The following is a 16,065-nucleotide window of genomic DNA, read 5'->3' as shown; positions in this document are numbered from 1 at the left end:
TGTAAATTTTGGGAGAACCTTTCAGTACCACATATATACATTTCAGCCCAAAACTGATATAATACATGACTCGAAATCCATTCATTGATAGTGGACTCCCCTACTCAGCGCGTTAGTCATAGTTCACCACGTCCGATGGTCCACAATATTAACCTTCACAACTTGTATAAATCAACAAGATGCCAAGGTACATTGTAACCCCCATATTATTCACTGGGTGATCTATTTATATGTCCGCATCTTCAGTCTAAATCACACGTTGAGGCAATGTTTGAGCATCTCTGGCTCCCTCGTAGTTAATCTACGGTATCACGAACCATCGACGCACAACTGATACCGAGTGCGCAATGCCATACATGAGTAGATATAAAGGAATGTGAGATATAGGTTTCAAGAAAAATCAATGCCGCACGATAAGGAATGAAAGCGGTGATATTGTTCCTAAACTTCATAGCCTCTGAGAGATAAGTACAGACGTCTCTGTACCATCCTTCAGACTCTACTAAGCTTGCTCGTGACTCGTGAGACCTATGTAACCTAGTGCTCTGATACCAACTGTCACGACCCAAAATTTCATCCTTCGGACCGTGATGGCGCCTAACATTTCACTTACTAGGCAAGCCAGCGTTAGAATAATATTAACTTATTTTTTAAACAATTTTTAAATTATTAATAATCAAGGAAACAAAAGCGAAAGCAAAGTTTGAAATATAGTGAAATAATCCATAAAAAACAATGGTGTCTAAATACCATCCCAGAATTGGTGTCACAAGTGCACGAGCTTCTAGAATAATACAAATAAAGGTCTGAATAAAATGAAGTTGTCTGGAAATAAACACACAGGTAAAGTAAAATAGACGGGGACTTCAGAACTATGGACGCCATGCAGTTATACCTCAAGTCTCCTCCGAGTAGCTGAAATCCGAGCAAGTCTATGGTACGCCGCTGGGACCAACGCCAAAATCTGCACAAGAAGTGCAGAGTGTAGTATCAGTACAACCGACCTCATGTACTAGTAAGTGCTGAGCCTAACCTCGACGAAGTAGTGACGAGGCTAAGCCGGGTCACTTACATTTCTTGTACGCAATATTAGTAACAACAACAATAATAGACATAAATCGGGTAACTCGTTTATAATAATTGAAGCCAACTCAGCAGTCATAACCTATTATCATTTCCATCAATTCTGTTGCAGCGTGCAACCCGCTCACACAATATATTCACATTTTATTCTGTTGCAGCGTGCAACCCGCTCTCACAATATATTAATTTTTAATCAAGTCTGTTGCGGCGTGCAACCCGATCCCCCATATATATATATCTGTTGCGGCGTGCAACCCGATCCCCCAATATATATATATATGTATGTCAACTTTTAAATAAGTCTGTTGCGGCGTGCAACCCGATCCTCCAATATGGACTTTTAGCAAGTCTGTTGCGGCGTGCAACCCGATCCTCCAATATGTACTTTTAATAAGTCTGTTGCGGCGTGCAACCCGATCCTCCAATATGGACTTTTAATAAGTCTGTTGCGGCGTGCAACCTGATCCTCCAATATATTCATTATAATTAATTCTGTTGCGGCGTGCAACCCGATTCTCCGATATATTCATTATAATCAATCATGTTGCGGCGTGCAACCCGCTCCTCCAATATATTCATTTACCAATTCTTATAGAAGAATTTTCCCAATAAATGCAATAATTAATAAAAATTATAAGACAACAAATATACAATAATTATAATTTAATTACGAAACAAACAAAGGCAAATAGCAAATTATTATAGAAATCAGAGAGAAAATATGCAGTTTAATATTTAATATGCTAAATGTCAAATAACAATTAAGGCACATAATTCAAATAGCATGTAACAATTAATGCAGGAATTCAAGAATTAATATTTGACAAAGAATAGGAGAGAAATAATTATTATAACAATTAATTCATAATTTAAAACAAATAATGACTTTTCAAATAAATACACAAACAATTAATTTGACGACGTATAGACACTCGTCACCTCGCCTATACGTCGTTCACATGCATTTCACATAACAAATAATTTAAGGGTTCTATTCCCTCAAGTCAAGGTTAACCATGATACTTACCTCGCTTTGCAAATTTCAATAAATTACTCGACCACAGCTTTTCCTTTTAAATTTATCTCCAAAAGTTTTAAATCTATTCACAAACAATTCGATATACTCAATACAAATCGTATGAATTAATTCCATATGAATTTACTAATTTTCCAGATACAAATTCAAAATTCACTTTAAAAATTGACAGTGGGGCCCACATCTCAAATCTCGGAATAACGTACGAAATTCGAACAGCCATTCCGAGACGAGTCCAACCATACAAAAATTATCAAATTTTGACATCGGATTGACCTTCAAATCTTCGTTTTACATTTTTGGAAGGTTTTGTAAAAATTTAATTTTTCTTCCATAAATTCATGGATTCATGATGTAAATGAGTATGGAATCATGAAATATAATTAATATAGGATAAGGAACACTTACCCCAATTTTTTCCCGTGAAAATTGCCCAAAAATCGCCTAAACCGAGCTCCCCAAACTCAAAAATGAGTAAAATGGCGAAACTCCCCGTTTTATGGGGTTTCTGGCGTTTTCGAGCGCCACAGATAGCGTGGGGCGCTAGCTGTGGCACACTTTCCAGAACACCAATAATTCCCAGTGCCAGGGCTAGCGCCCCACGCTACTCTGGGCGCTGGCGGCTACGAAAAATCTTCCCCGACACGAACATGGGCATAACTCTCTCATACGATGTCCGAATTTGATGATTCTTTTTGCTATGACTTCAAAATTTCAATACGGATCTAATGCTTTCATTGAAACTGAATTCGGAATTCATTTGCTTAATGGGATACCACTTATTCTTGAATAAACGACGTCAAATGTTCTTGAAATGACAAAATTAAATTCCGTTGACCACCCGAGGCCCTCGGGAACTCAACCAAATATACCAAAAAGTCCTAAAATATCATACGGAATTACTCGGGGTCTCATATCACGTCAAACGATGCTGAAATTATAATTCACACCTCGATTCAATCTTTTGAGTTTCCAAACTTTTCAATTTACAAATCTTGTGCCAAAATATGTTAAATGAATCCGTAATGACTTTAAATTTGGAACACAAGTCATAAATGACATAACAGAGCTATTTTAATTTCTAGAATCGGATTTCGACCCCGATATCAAAAAGTCAACCCTGTGGTCAAACTTGAAAATCTTTAGCCATTAAATTACTAGCTTCCGATAAATGGTCATAACTTGAGATAAGGACCTCCAAATTAAAATCCGGGCATACGCCCAAGTCCTAAATCACGATACGGAGCCATCGGAACTGTCAAAATACTGATCCGTGTCCGTTTTCTCAAAATGTTGACCAAAATTATCTCGGTTGAGTTTTAAGGCTCTATTTCACATTTTAATCCATTTTTCACATAACTTTCCGGAATATTTTACGAACTTCGCACATAATTAGAGGAATGATAAATAGTGATTTTTGAGGTCTTAGAATACATAATTAATAATTAACTTTAAAGATGACATTTTTGGGTCATCACACATTCATTTTTCATTATTTTTGTATACTATATTGCACAGGTTATTAGACTAGTGAGTGTCTTGACTGTACCTCGTTACTGCTCCACTGAGGTTAGTCTTGATACTTACTGGGTAGTGACTATGGTGTACTCATAATACACTTCTGCATATTTTTATGCAGAGCCAGGTATTGGAGATATCATACTCGGGCAGAGTTAGTGTGTTGATCGCAAGGATTCAAGGTAGAGCTGCTTGGTCGTCGCAGTCCCTTGGAGTCTTTCTATTTTATTGTACTGTCAACTCTGATTCAAACAGTATTGTATATTCGATCCTTGAGATCATTACATGTATTCAGTTAGAGTTCGTGACTCAATATTACCAGTATTGGGAGGTTGTTATGTTTGTTTCCGTTTTTGGTTTCGACACTTGTATTAAATTATATGTTTCAAAAAAAAAAAGCTCGAAATGAAATTGTAATCGGCTTACCTAGTCTTAGAGACTAAGTACCATCACGACGCCTATGGTAAAATTTTGGGCCGTGACAATTCTTCACCTGTGGAAGGATTAAGTACAAGTACAGTAGGAGTAGTAACAAAGTTAGTAACTGTACCATTATCATTTTTGGTCTTTGTTGATTGATCACTATCAATCCCGACCACATCTTCTCTGAAGATCACATCTCTGCTTCTGGTGATCTTTTTCCTTTCTGGGTACCACAATCTGTAGCCAAACTCTTCATCTCCGTAACCGATGAAGAGGGAATTGCTTTGTCATCCATCTTCGTTCTCTGCTCCTTCGGCACATATGCAAAAGCTTTACATCCAAACACTTTCATATAGGAGTAGGACACCTCTTTATTGGTACAAACTTTCTCTGGAATGTCAAACTCCAATGGAACTGATGGACTTCTGTTAATCAAGTAACAGGCTGTGCGAGTTGCTTCACCCCAAAATGACTTAGGTAGTTTTACATTTTGAGCATACTTCTCATTTGTTTTACAATGGTGCGATTCATCCTTTCAGCTATATCATTGTGTTGTGGGGTTCCAGGAACTGTCTTCTCATGTCTGATTCCATGGCTTGAGAAGTAGTCTTCAAACTCCTTTGAAGTATACTCTCCTCCATTGTCTGTCCTTAGACGCTTTAATTTTTGACTTGTCTCCCTTTCCACCAGAACATGGAATTTCTGAAATACTTGAAATACCTGGTCTTTGGTTCTCAAGAAATAAATTCACAATTTTTGTGAAGCATCATCAATAAATATGAGAAAATATTTGTTACCTCTCATTGATTCTACATCTATTGGACCACAAACATTAGAATATATTAAATCAAGTATATTCGATTTTCTTCCATGAGTTGCTTGAAACGATACCATGTGTTGTTTTCCAAATAAACAATAATCACAAGAATTCACAGTTTTACCTTTTGCAAATGAGATGAGTGACTTTTTGGATAGGATCTGCAGTTCCTTCTCACTCATATGGCCCAATCTCCGGTGCCATAAATCTGCAAGCGTATCATCTACAGCCGCATGTAATCTATCTTCACATATCTCAGCGATTGTCTTGTACAATGTGTAGGGAGCAACTCCTTTAGCAATCACCAATGATCCCTTGGTGAGTCTCCACTTCCTATTGGCGAAGTGATTCTCGTACCCGTCTCGATCTAGAGCAATCCCTAAAATCAAATTCATTCACAGATCTGGTACGTGCCGCACATCTTTTAAAACTAATGTGCATCCGGCATTTGTCTTGATACAAATGTCTCCAATCCCCACTATCTTTGAGTGACTGGTATTTCCCATCTTGACCATTCCAAAGTCTCTTGCTTTGTACCTACAGAAGAATTCTCTTACCGGTGTGGCATGGTAGGATGATGTTGTATCAACCACCCATTATGACTCTTGGCTTGCTAAATGCATACATTCCTCCTCTTCATGAACGAAAAAAACTACTGAATCATCGTTGTGCACTGCAGCAGTTGTGTTGTCATCATTCTTCTGGCCACTGCTCTCGCCTCGACCTTTCTTTAGGAAATATCTTTTTAAGTGACCGGATTGACCGCAACTGTAGCAATTTCTACCCTTTGACCGGTTCCTGGACTTTCCACGAGCTTTGGATTTTTCACGGCTACTCGATGTTCTATATAAACTTCTACCTCTGTTTTCCATGATAAGAGTCTGCCCTTGATTTTCGGGCTTCTTTCTCATCTTATCATTGAGTAGGATGGCTAATGTGACCTCCTTTAAATCGATGGTATCTCTACCATGCAGGATAGTTATTGCCAAATTATCATAGGAAGATGGCAACGAGTTTAGAAGCATGATAGCCTTATCTACTTCAGCGATTGTTTCTCCAAGGTTTGCCAGCTGCGTGATTAATCCATTGAACATATTTAAATAGGACAAGAAATTTGTACATTCACTCATATGGATAGCATAAAGTTGCTTTCTCAAAAATAACTTATTTGTTAAGGATTTGGACATGTATAGGCTTTCTAGTCTTTTTCAAATACCACATGTACTATTTTCATCCCCGATATTATTGAGTACTTCATTGGACAAGTGCAGTTTGATTGCACTAGCCGCCTTCTTATCCATGTCTGCCTAATCCTCGGCTTTCATGGTTTCCGGCTTTGCCTTTTTTCCATCTAGTGCAATGTCTAACCCTTGTTGGATGAGCAGGTCTTTCATTATTCTATGACATATGGAGAACCCGTCATTACCGTTGAATCTTGTTACTTCATACTTTACTCCTGACATTTTTTTGTCACAAAGTAAAATTGACTGTAAATAATATTTCTGTGAATGAGCAAAACTTATGCTCTGATACCAGTTGTTGGGAATAAACCCCTACAGAAATAATATTCATAGTATACGACTATAATAAATGCAGATTACTAAAATACTGTAACCAACAGTAATAATAAGAGAAACAAGGACACCGAGATTTTTACGTGGAAAACCCTTCTGAATAAGGGAAAAACCACGGCCCGAGAGGAGCAACTGATTCCACTATAGCAAAGATTTTATAATTTGTAGTATCGAGTAAAATACTCCAAGACCACTAAACACTCAAAAAAATAACTCTTTTTTGATTTTTCCACCTCACTATAATAATGCTCAAACTCTCTATATTTTTCCTCACAGACTGTTTTGCTTCTTACTCCGTAAATCACTCTCTTTCTCTTTGTTTTGGTGTGATTACAAATGAAAGTAGAGAGACATATTTATAGATTCAGAATGCCCATGATGATGTATGTAATGACATCAACACTACTACAAAAGTTTGCCCAAATCTTTTCTAGTATTAATTGATTGGCTTGAAGTTTTCAAAAGCAAAAGAAAACTTCTCTTGATTCACGTGTGGGATGGACCCAACAAATTTAACTAGCTATTAGTATTTTCTCCCTTTTTTCCCCTTCAGAATCACATTCAATATTTTATACACATCATTGCTCTGGTAGTTTAGTCGTTTCTAATTTTCTTAATGCACTATATTTCACATGAATTTCAAAATTATCATTTTAACTGCAATGGCAAACAATGAAATAATATGTTATTTAATTGTGCTCGTGACATGCTGCCTGAAGATAATAGTACTTTATTTAAAATACGCTAATTATGAGGCCTTAGGTACATAACATACTGGTTAAAATCAAATTTTGTCTAAGATTAGGAATATAATGAGCATTTTTTAGAATCAGCTATTTTCCATAAACATCTACTGTGCTAATTGAAAGCCAGCATTTCAGTCTTGTGCACATGTGTATTACATAAAATTGCTAGTTCAGGTGCCATGACCAGTAATATGTTAAAGATTAGAATGAACTGCAAACTTACATCAATATATTGCAAGAAAATTCTCTTCACCACATTGGATAACTAATTGTTGTAAAATATACTCAAGTGCGCACTCTCCAAGATCAAGTGCTTCATATATTTTGAGAAATTGCTCTCTGATTTCTTTTCTTTTTCCTTTTTTTTTAATTTTCACCTGGTGTACTATATCCAATTTGAAAGCCAACTAATCCGAATTTTACGCCAGAACGCTCCACTCTGAGAGATAAAATGTTCTCTACCAAAGGTGACTCGATTTCCATTGCTCAAATCTGAAGCCTTTGATCAAGAATGACAGGGTATTTATCACCCACCGCACCTTTTGACTATAGATTGCTCTGCGAGGTGTCTCTACGTCCTCTCCATTTTCTTCGAGAAATCATTTTTTATTGTAATCATGTGAAATAAATATCACATTTTTAAGATAATGTTATTATTATTTCCAAAAGCAAAATAGCATCCTGAACGTCCTTACCGATGTTTGCTCAAAGAAAAATAATGACTGGGATCAATGCTCTTTTTCACTGCTGGAAATTTAACCTCTGAATAACACAGTTTAGCCTGCACTTATTTGCAAAAAGTATGATGTTCCCTGGTATTTAAGATACAAATACTTGCTAAGTTCTACTACTTTAAGTATTGGCAGACAGAATTATATGCCGATGCTGGTGAGAGGTAACATATATTTAATAAAATAATCGAAGTATGCGCATTGTAGGCATGTAAAATTTATTGAATTCAAATTCAATAAATAATTTGGATTATATTTTAAATATATTAGTCCAAATAAATATTTTAGGCTAATATAATTAGATTAATTATATAAGTCCAATTTAGTTGGGCTACAAATGATGAGTCCACTTCATTAGGCCCAATATGTCATCTTCCTAGAGGCTCTGTTTGGTGCCACGTGTCAAATGACGTGGCACGCCAAGTCAAACAGAAGAGCCAATGGGATCATGCCACATGTCAAAATGACAAGGCATGCCAAGTCAAATTAAAAGGCCAATGAAATCGCGCCACATGTGCAAGTGACATGTTCTGGCAAATCAAATATGGTCTTGTCTCTCTTCAATCTGATTGGTCGGAAAGAGTTTGTTCTTATCATAACTCTTCCCTCTCACAACTATAAATATGTGTTTTCATAATCCAGAAAAGACACCCGAAGTTATAACAAGAAGCAAGAATGAGCTCGTGAATCAAACGCTGCAAATTCCTCCACAAGTTTAAGTTCAAGCAATCAAGTTCAAGTTCAAGCAATCAAGTTCAAGTTCAAGTTCAGGCTCAAGAACGAAGAACAAATCAAGTTCAAGCTCAAGAACGAAAAACAAATCAAGATTCAAGGAGTACGAGTTCAAATCAAAGTTCGTGCTAGTTGAATTCAAGATCATTGTTCGTGGCAACAACTACATATTCAAGATCAAGCTCAAAGGCCCCTTGGATTTATTTACTATTGGAAAGAAGAATCGGAGGAACAATAGAGATTGTAACACTCAAATATTTGAAATCAAATATTACGATTGTTTTTTATTTTCTTGATGCAATTTATTGTCTACGCGCATATTACCACCATTACAAAAAGAAATTATGTTGCAGCACTCTACTACCAATCAAGACACAGTAAAGTTTTAACTATTATCCTAGTGTCTGCTATTCATAGATTGTTCATCAGATTCCAAAAGCTTTTTGAGGAAAATTGTTATAATAAGAACAACTAGTAGGAGATTTAATCAAAATTGAAATCAAACATATCAGAAAACAATTACAAGTACCCACAAAGCCGAAACTTATCCAAGGAGATTAGAACTTAAGATCACAAATATTATGGCAGTTGATTTTCTGGTTTTCTATAGTGTTTGATCAAAACTAAACTTAACAAACTGACTTTCAATAAATTTGAAACTTTTGTTAGTAAATCTAGTTCCTGAATACAGTCCCTGCTTTCAATGTTAAAATTGATATGCACTAAGAACATAAACTATGAATAAGGCATGAATCATTGAGCGATTTCTTCCCATCTGTCTGAGCTTTGGAAGACAGAATTACCTGGTACTTATACTGCAAAGCTACGAGGTAACAGGTATTCGATGGAATAATCGAAATGCGCGCAAGCTGGCCGATAAACCAATGTTATAGATAAAAGATCTATAAACAATGCATGAGATACTTGCAAGATTTATCAGTATGTAAATGAATTCATTCCCTAAAGCCAAAAAATTGACTCACATTGTAATGCTACATGCCTCATAAATGAAACCCTGTCCACCTTCGAAAACTTTGAAACTCATTTCCTTGAGAAACTGCCATACCAATCCCAGTTCTTCCATTTTTCCCAATACCTCTATAATACAATCTCCATTCATGATCTTGATCATCTCCATCCATTTGAACAAGATAAGGTGATCCCACCCCTTCACTATCCCATCTCTCTTCTTCATATTTCTTCAACACTGCATTTTCTTGAACTCTCTTCCACCCCTTTAAACCATCTGAAGATATTGCCATTCCAATACTTCTGCTCCCATTTGAATCCACACCTTCATAAACCATCAAATATTTCCCATCTTTTCGATTTCGAACCACATGTGGATTCAACACTCCTAGTTCATCAAAAGCTCCAATTTTCCCTCCTCCTCCTATAATCTTTCCTAATTTTAACCATTTCATTCCATCCCTTGACCTTGCTATCCCAATTGCAAAGTTCCCTTTTTCAACATCATATGAATGGTAATACATTCTTAAATCACCACTAGTATGAAAAACTACTTTTGGTGAGGCTATAAACAAAGAATCCCATTCACCTTCAATACCAACATCAAATAAAGCACCAGAATGATGCTCTCCTTCAATTCTAGCCCAATGCCTACCATCTTGGCTCATTGCTAAACCCGGTAACGACTTAAAAATCTTGCCTTTTTCACCATCAGAGTACAATCTTTCTGGATTTTCCAAACTGAAATCCAAAGAATTGTCTAAAAAATCAATCTTTTCAGAACTAAAACCAGTATAGTAAAGCCAATAGACAGAACTATTTGCTCTTACTTTAGCACTTGACATAATCACTACCTCACATGGCCTAATACTTTGTGTATCAAAACCCCACCAATCCTCTCCACAATTCATCACTAACCCCACATCATCACTCATTTTAGCAGCCATTTCACCTCTTTCCCAGTGGACCCCATTGCTTGAAACTGCTAAACCAATTGACTCTTTACCATTAGACCTCCCATAATACCACATGTACCACCTCTCTTCCTCATCGCTAAGGTATCTTTTTACAACTGGTGAACCGATTTCAGTACTGTCCCATGAATCTTTTTGTCCTAAATCAAACACTAAACCCCTTGAAAATGAGGAAGCTGAAGAGGATAGAGGTTGATTTGAAGTGGACTGTGGTTGAATTCTTGAACTTGGGTCATTTAACATGTCTTTATCTGCTGCATTTTCTTGATTTGCATTTGGCTTTGCACTTGACTTAACTAGAAATAGTCCAATATTTTTGGTGGCTCTGAGTTGGAGATATTTGGGTTTGGACTGAAACCAAGTGGGGGTTGTCAAGATTGTTTGTTTGGTGATTCTTGTTGTATGATTAGGAGATGTAACGAAGTTTATGGGTTTGACACCAGCCATTGCTGAGGAAAATGCAGCCAATTTGGTTGTGTTTGTAGAGAAAGAGAAATGACAGTATCAAGAAAGATAAACGAACGGAAAGGAAGAAATTGAAGTACCACTAAGTATTTGACACGTCTCCAATTTGGAATACAATCATATTCCAATCTTAGGATTTGAAGCTTAAAAAAAATTATATTTGAATTTATCAAATTGATAAAGTATGATAGTATTTGTTAATTTATTATGAAAAATTATCAGTTAACTATGATTTATTAAAGTAACGTTGTCTATGAATAAAAATTTTCATGTTTGTACAATTTTTTTTCATACAATTTATGTAAATAATACTATCATCATGTAGTATTCATAAAAATTTAAACTTAAAGCAACTTGAACTATTAGCATGAAACACTTTAAAAATCATATGAATAATTCATAGTAAGGGCAAGTTAAAAGAAGTACACTCACACCATAATTTTATTCGATGTAAATAATAGGTATTAAGTTATTATCTGCTGAAACATGTATTTTTCTAAAGCGCCACAGTTGAAAGTAGTATAACAACAATATATTCAGTGTGATTCTACGAATAGGGTTTGGGGAAGGTAAAGTGTATGCAAACTTTTATCCTACTTTGTGTGAGGTAGAGAGACTAATTTTGATAGACCATCGGTTCAAGAAAAAAGTTTTCAAAATAGATTTGAAAAATATATGAGCAAAGACGCTATGATAAAAATAGGGGCGGATCCACCTTGTGACCTACGGGTTCACGTAAACCCAGTAGTTTTTGTCCAAACAGTGTAAATATATTCGAAAAATTCACTAAATATTTATAAAAAATTTAATGTGAACCCAGTTACTATTAAAAATTTACTCGAAGTCCTTGCAAGAACCATAAACATTAAATTCTTAGATAAAAATACCGGGAAAAAAATATCGGTAGCAAAAATAGCAAGATAACCGGAAGGGAAAGTGAAGAATGAAATTCTGAAAAGTGAAAAGGAGAGAGATTTGTTTAGTTCACAGAAACCAAAAGATATGTAAAGGTACAAGCTTGATGGCAAGAGGTAAAATTGAGGTCAATGTGATGAATAAAGTGAAAAATAATGATCTTTCAAATTGAAGCTAGAAGTTATCAACTGTCATTCTTTTGCTACTTGTCAAGGAAGGTATCTGATTTTACCCAAATTCTGATTGTCACTTTCACTACAAAATTAAAGGTTATGGTGCAAACACATCATTCTGATTCTTTTTTTCATCCTTTTTAAGTATTTTACTGTCACTATTCGAAATTTCCCACCCATAGAACAGTGATGACACCTAATATTTCATTTGCTAGGCAAATCAACGTTAGAGAATCATTAGATCAATTTCTTATTTTCATTCAGTAATTAACAATAATTAACTAAGATGAAATATAATAAGTACGGAATATCATAAAATTGTATTCATTACTACCACCCGGATTTGGAGTCACAATTCACGAGCATTCTAGAATTTACTACAAGTATTAGTTTGAAAGAAATACAATTGTCAGAATGAAAGAAACAGTAGAACAGAAAAGATAGACGGGGACTTCAAGGTCTGCGAACGCCGACAGATCTACCTTGAGTCTCCGGACAGCGGACCAATAGCCAAATCTCGATCAACCCGAGACGGTATCAAAATCTGCACAGAAAGTGCAGAGTGCAGTATCAGTACAACCGACCCCATGTACTGGTAAGTGTCGAGCCTAACCTCGGGGAAGTAGTGACGAGGCTAAGGCAAGACACCTACAAATTAACCTGTACAATTTAACAGTGTATACACAAATAATAGAAATGAAGAACTAAACAGGAAATGTCGGGATGGGAACATACTGAGGGGAATACAAGATAAAGAACTATAATAGAATGATCAGCGGAGCAGTCAATATACCATGAATCAACAGGAATAGTGGATACAGTAAGGAAAAATGCATGGCATCACCCTTCGTGCTTTTACTCTCAATCTCGCCATAAAATTAATAGAAACGACACGGCATCACCCTTCGTGCATTAACTCTCATATCATGACATGGCATCACCCTTCGTGCATTAACACTCACAATATTGCACGGCACCCTTCGTGCATTAACACTCACAATATGGCACGGCATCACCCTTCGTGCATTAACACTCAAAATATGGCACGGCATCACCCTTCGTGCATTAACACTCTCCCTTACCATAATGCAATGCATAAATATCAACAGGGAGATAGAATAACAAGTACAAACCTTACCTCAATATTTGGTTCCATAACATCAATCGCAACTTTGAAATAAAAACTCAATTATCACCAGAAAATCCGTAAACATGATAAGAATGATAAATTGAACAACACTAGTATAACACATCGCAATTAGGCATAAGAATGAGACAATATAAGGGAAAAAAACTGAGAAACATGGAAAACAAGTAAATTGGCAGCGCATAAGTACTCGTCACCTCACATATACGCCTCTCACATGAATTTCACTTAACAAGTAATCTAAGGTTCCTAATTCCCTCAAGTCAGGGTTAGACACAACACTTACCTTGCTCCAAATGCCACTTATTTCTCAATCACAATTTTTCCTTTGGAATCCACCTCCAAACCACTCGTATCGATTCAAAAACGACTCAATAATATCAAATATTGCTAAAGGAATCAATTACATTGCATAAATTTAGATTTCATAAATTTTTCTCCAAAAAGTCGAAAATCGACCCCGAGCCCGCTTGATCAAAATCCAAGGTTCGGACCAAAATCCATTTACCCATTTACCCCCGAGCCCGAATATATAATTGATTTAGAATCCGACCTCAAATTGAGGTCTAAATCCCCAAATTTTTGAAATCCCTAGTTTCTACCCAAAATCCCTAATTCTACCATGAAAACCTTAGATTTTAGGTTGAAATCTTGTAAAATATAGTGAAAGATTGAAAAAAAACAGTTTAGAATCACTTACCTATGATTTGGGGAAGAGATGGTCTTTGAAAAATCGCCTCTTGTGTTTTAGGTCTTGAAAATTTGGGAAATGAATGAAAATTCCTATCCAAAAGTCATTTTGTTCAGCTGCAGACGTCGCATTTGCGACCTCAGCTTCGCAAATGCGAAGCTCGTAAATGCAAAGGAGTCATTGCAAATGTGATTCCCTTCACAGTCCCGCTGCCTTTGCAAATGTGAGGAAAGTGTCGCATTTGCGACCACTGAGTCATTAGCAAATGCGACTAAATGATCGCATTTGCGATCATTACCCTTCCCCAACTCCTTTCGCAATTGCGAGGACTGCTGGCCTAGGCTTTCTTCGCAATTGCAATAAAAACCTCGCAATTTGTCATACCTGCTTGGTTAGCATTTGCGATGCCTGATCTTGCAATTGCGAGATCAGAGGCCTGCAACAGGTTCAGTTATACCAGCAAAATTTTCTAAGTTCAAAACATCACGTGGCCTATCCGAAACGCACCCGAGCCCTCGGGACACCAAACCAAACATGCACGCAAGTCTAAAAATATCATACAAACTTGCTCGCGCGATTAAATAGCCAAAATAACACCTAGAACTACGAATTTAGTACCAAATCAAATGAAATTCTCAAGAACACTTTAAAATTTCTATTTTCTCAACTGGACGTCCGAATCACGTCAAATCAACTCCGTTTCTCACCAAATTTTACAGACAAGTCTTAAATATCATAATGAACTTGTACCGGGCTCCGAAACTAAAATACGGACCCGATACTAACAATGCCAAATATCAATTAATTCTTAAAAATAAATAATTTCCAGACTTTTAATTTTCATCAAAAATTCATAACTCAAGCTAGGGACCTCCGAATTCAATTTCGGACATACGCCTAGGTCCCATAATTCAATACGGACCTACCGAGATCGTCAAAGTATGGATCCGGACCTGTTTACCAAAAATATTGACCTAAGTCAACTAAAATCAACTTTTAAGGCAAAAATATTTATTTTCATTAGTTTTTAACATAAAAGCTTTTCGGAAATCTGCCCCGACTGTGCACGCAAATCGAGAAGGGTAAAAATGAGATTTTTACTGCTTAAGAGAGCAGATTCGAGTTCTAAAATATAAGATAACTTTTTGGGTCATCACATTGACTGCTTGATGACATTCAGATTTACTTTTCTTTGGGTGCAGACAGTTGTTTTGCTTTGATTAAATTCCCATCACAGCCCAAAAAAAGTTTTAACACATTTCAGAGACTCGTTTGGTATGATGGATAAGAGATAAATAATTTTCGGAATTAAATTTGAGATGAGTTTATCCTACGTTTCGTTGGAATAAATTGTGGTATTGTTGTATTTTTATCCATCTGGGAGAGTGAGATAACAATCCTAGAATAACTAATTACAGGATAATTAATTCTGAGATAAGTTATTTCCCAACCAAACAACTCCTCAAAGTGCAGTGATGGAGGGTTCAATTGAATCCCCTCGCCATAATTAATGCTAGTCTCTGCATACAGGGTAAGAATCAAGCTTTTTAGTTGTATATAAATTGTCGATCAGCATGGCATAAGAGAATATGCTAATATAGTAATAAAGAGGGTTCAAAATAATTTTAGACTAGCAGAGAGAAAAGTCAGGATAACGAGCGCTCCGCCCGCCAAGCGGGCGGCAGGAGCAGCGGGCAAGTGCAAGTTTAGATCCTACATATTATGTATTAGTACTGTTTTAAAAATTCTTTTGTATAAATTTATATCTCTCTCTCTCTCTGAGATAATGTAACATAAATATATACTTAATATGCGTTATATTAAAATAAAAATAAAGTTATTTAGTAAAAAATTCATAAAATAATTATTATATTCATAATTTTAACGAAATAAAATTATAATTTATAATAAGGTATAACATAATTTAAATAATAGGCAAGATCTAGGTTAAGAAATCATGACTTAAATTACACGGAGGAGAGAATTAAAATGATAAGGGCAATATAGATTATTTAAGATAAATGGGGGAGAATGTCAATTATTAATAATTGGAGGGAAAATTAAAATTTTA

General features: G+C 35.9%; 1 protein-coding gene across 1 annotated transcript; it reads right to left on the bottom strand.

Annotated features, from left to right (window-relative positions):
* Nucleotides 1–9,530: 9,530 nt before the first annotated feature.
* LOC104098592 (uncharacterized) lies at nt 9,531–11,111 on the bottom strand. The gene has a single exon (XM_009605374.4). It carries the CDS (start codon nt 11,048–11,050, stop codon nt 9,662–9,664), a length of 1,389 nt encoding a protein of 462 aa, XP_009603669.1. The 5' UTR covers nt 11,051–11,111; the 3' UTR covers nt 9,531–9,661.
* Between the last annotated feature and the right edge of the window lie 4,954 nt (nt 11,112–16,065).

Source organism: Nicotiana tomentosiformis, chromosome 10 (genome assembly GCF_000390325.3).
Source record: "Nicotiana tomentosiformis chromosome 10, ASM39032v3, whole genome shotgun sequence".
NCBI lineage: Eukaryota > Viridiplantae > Streptophyta > Magnoliopsida > Solanales > Solanaceae > Nicotiana > Nicotiana tomentosiformis.
The sequence above is the reverse complement of the archived record's forward strand: the minus strand, read 5'-3'. Positions and strand labels throughout refer to the sequence as shown.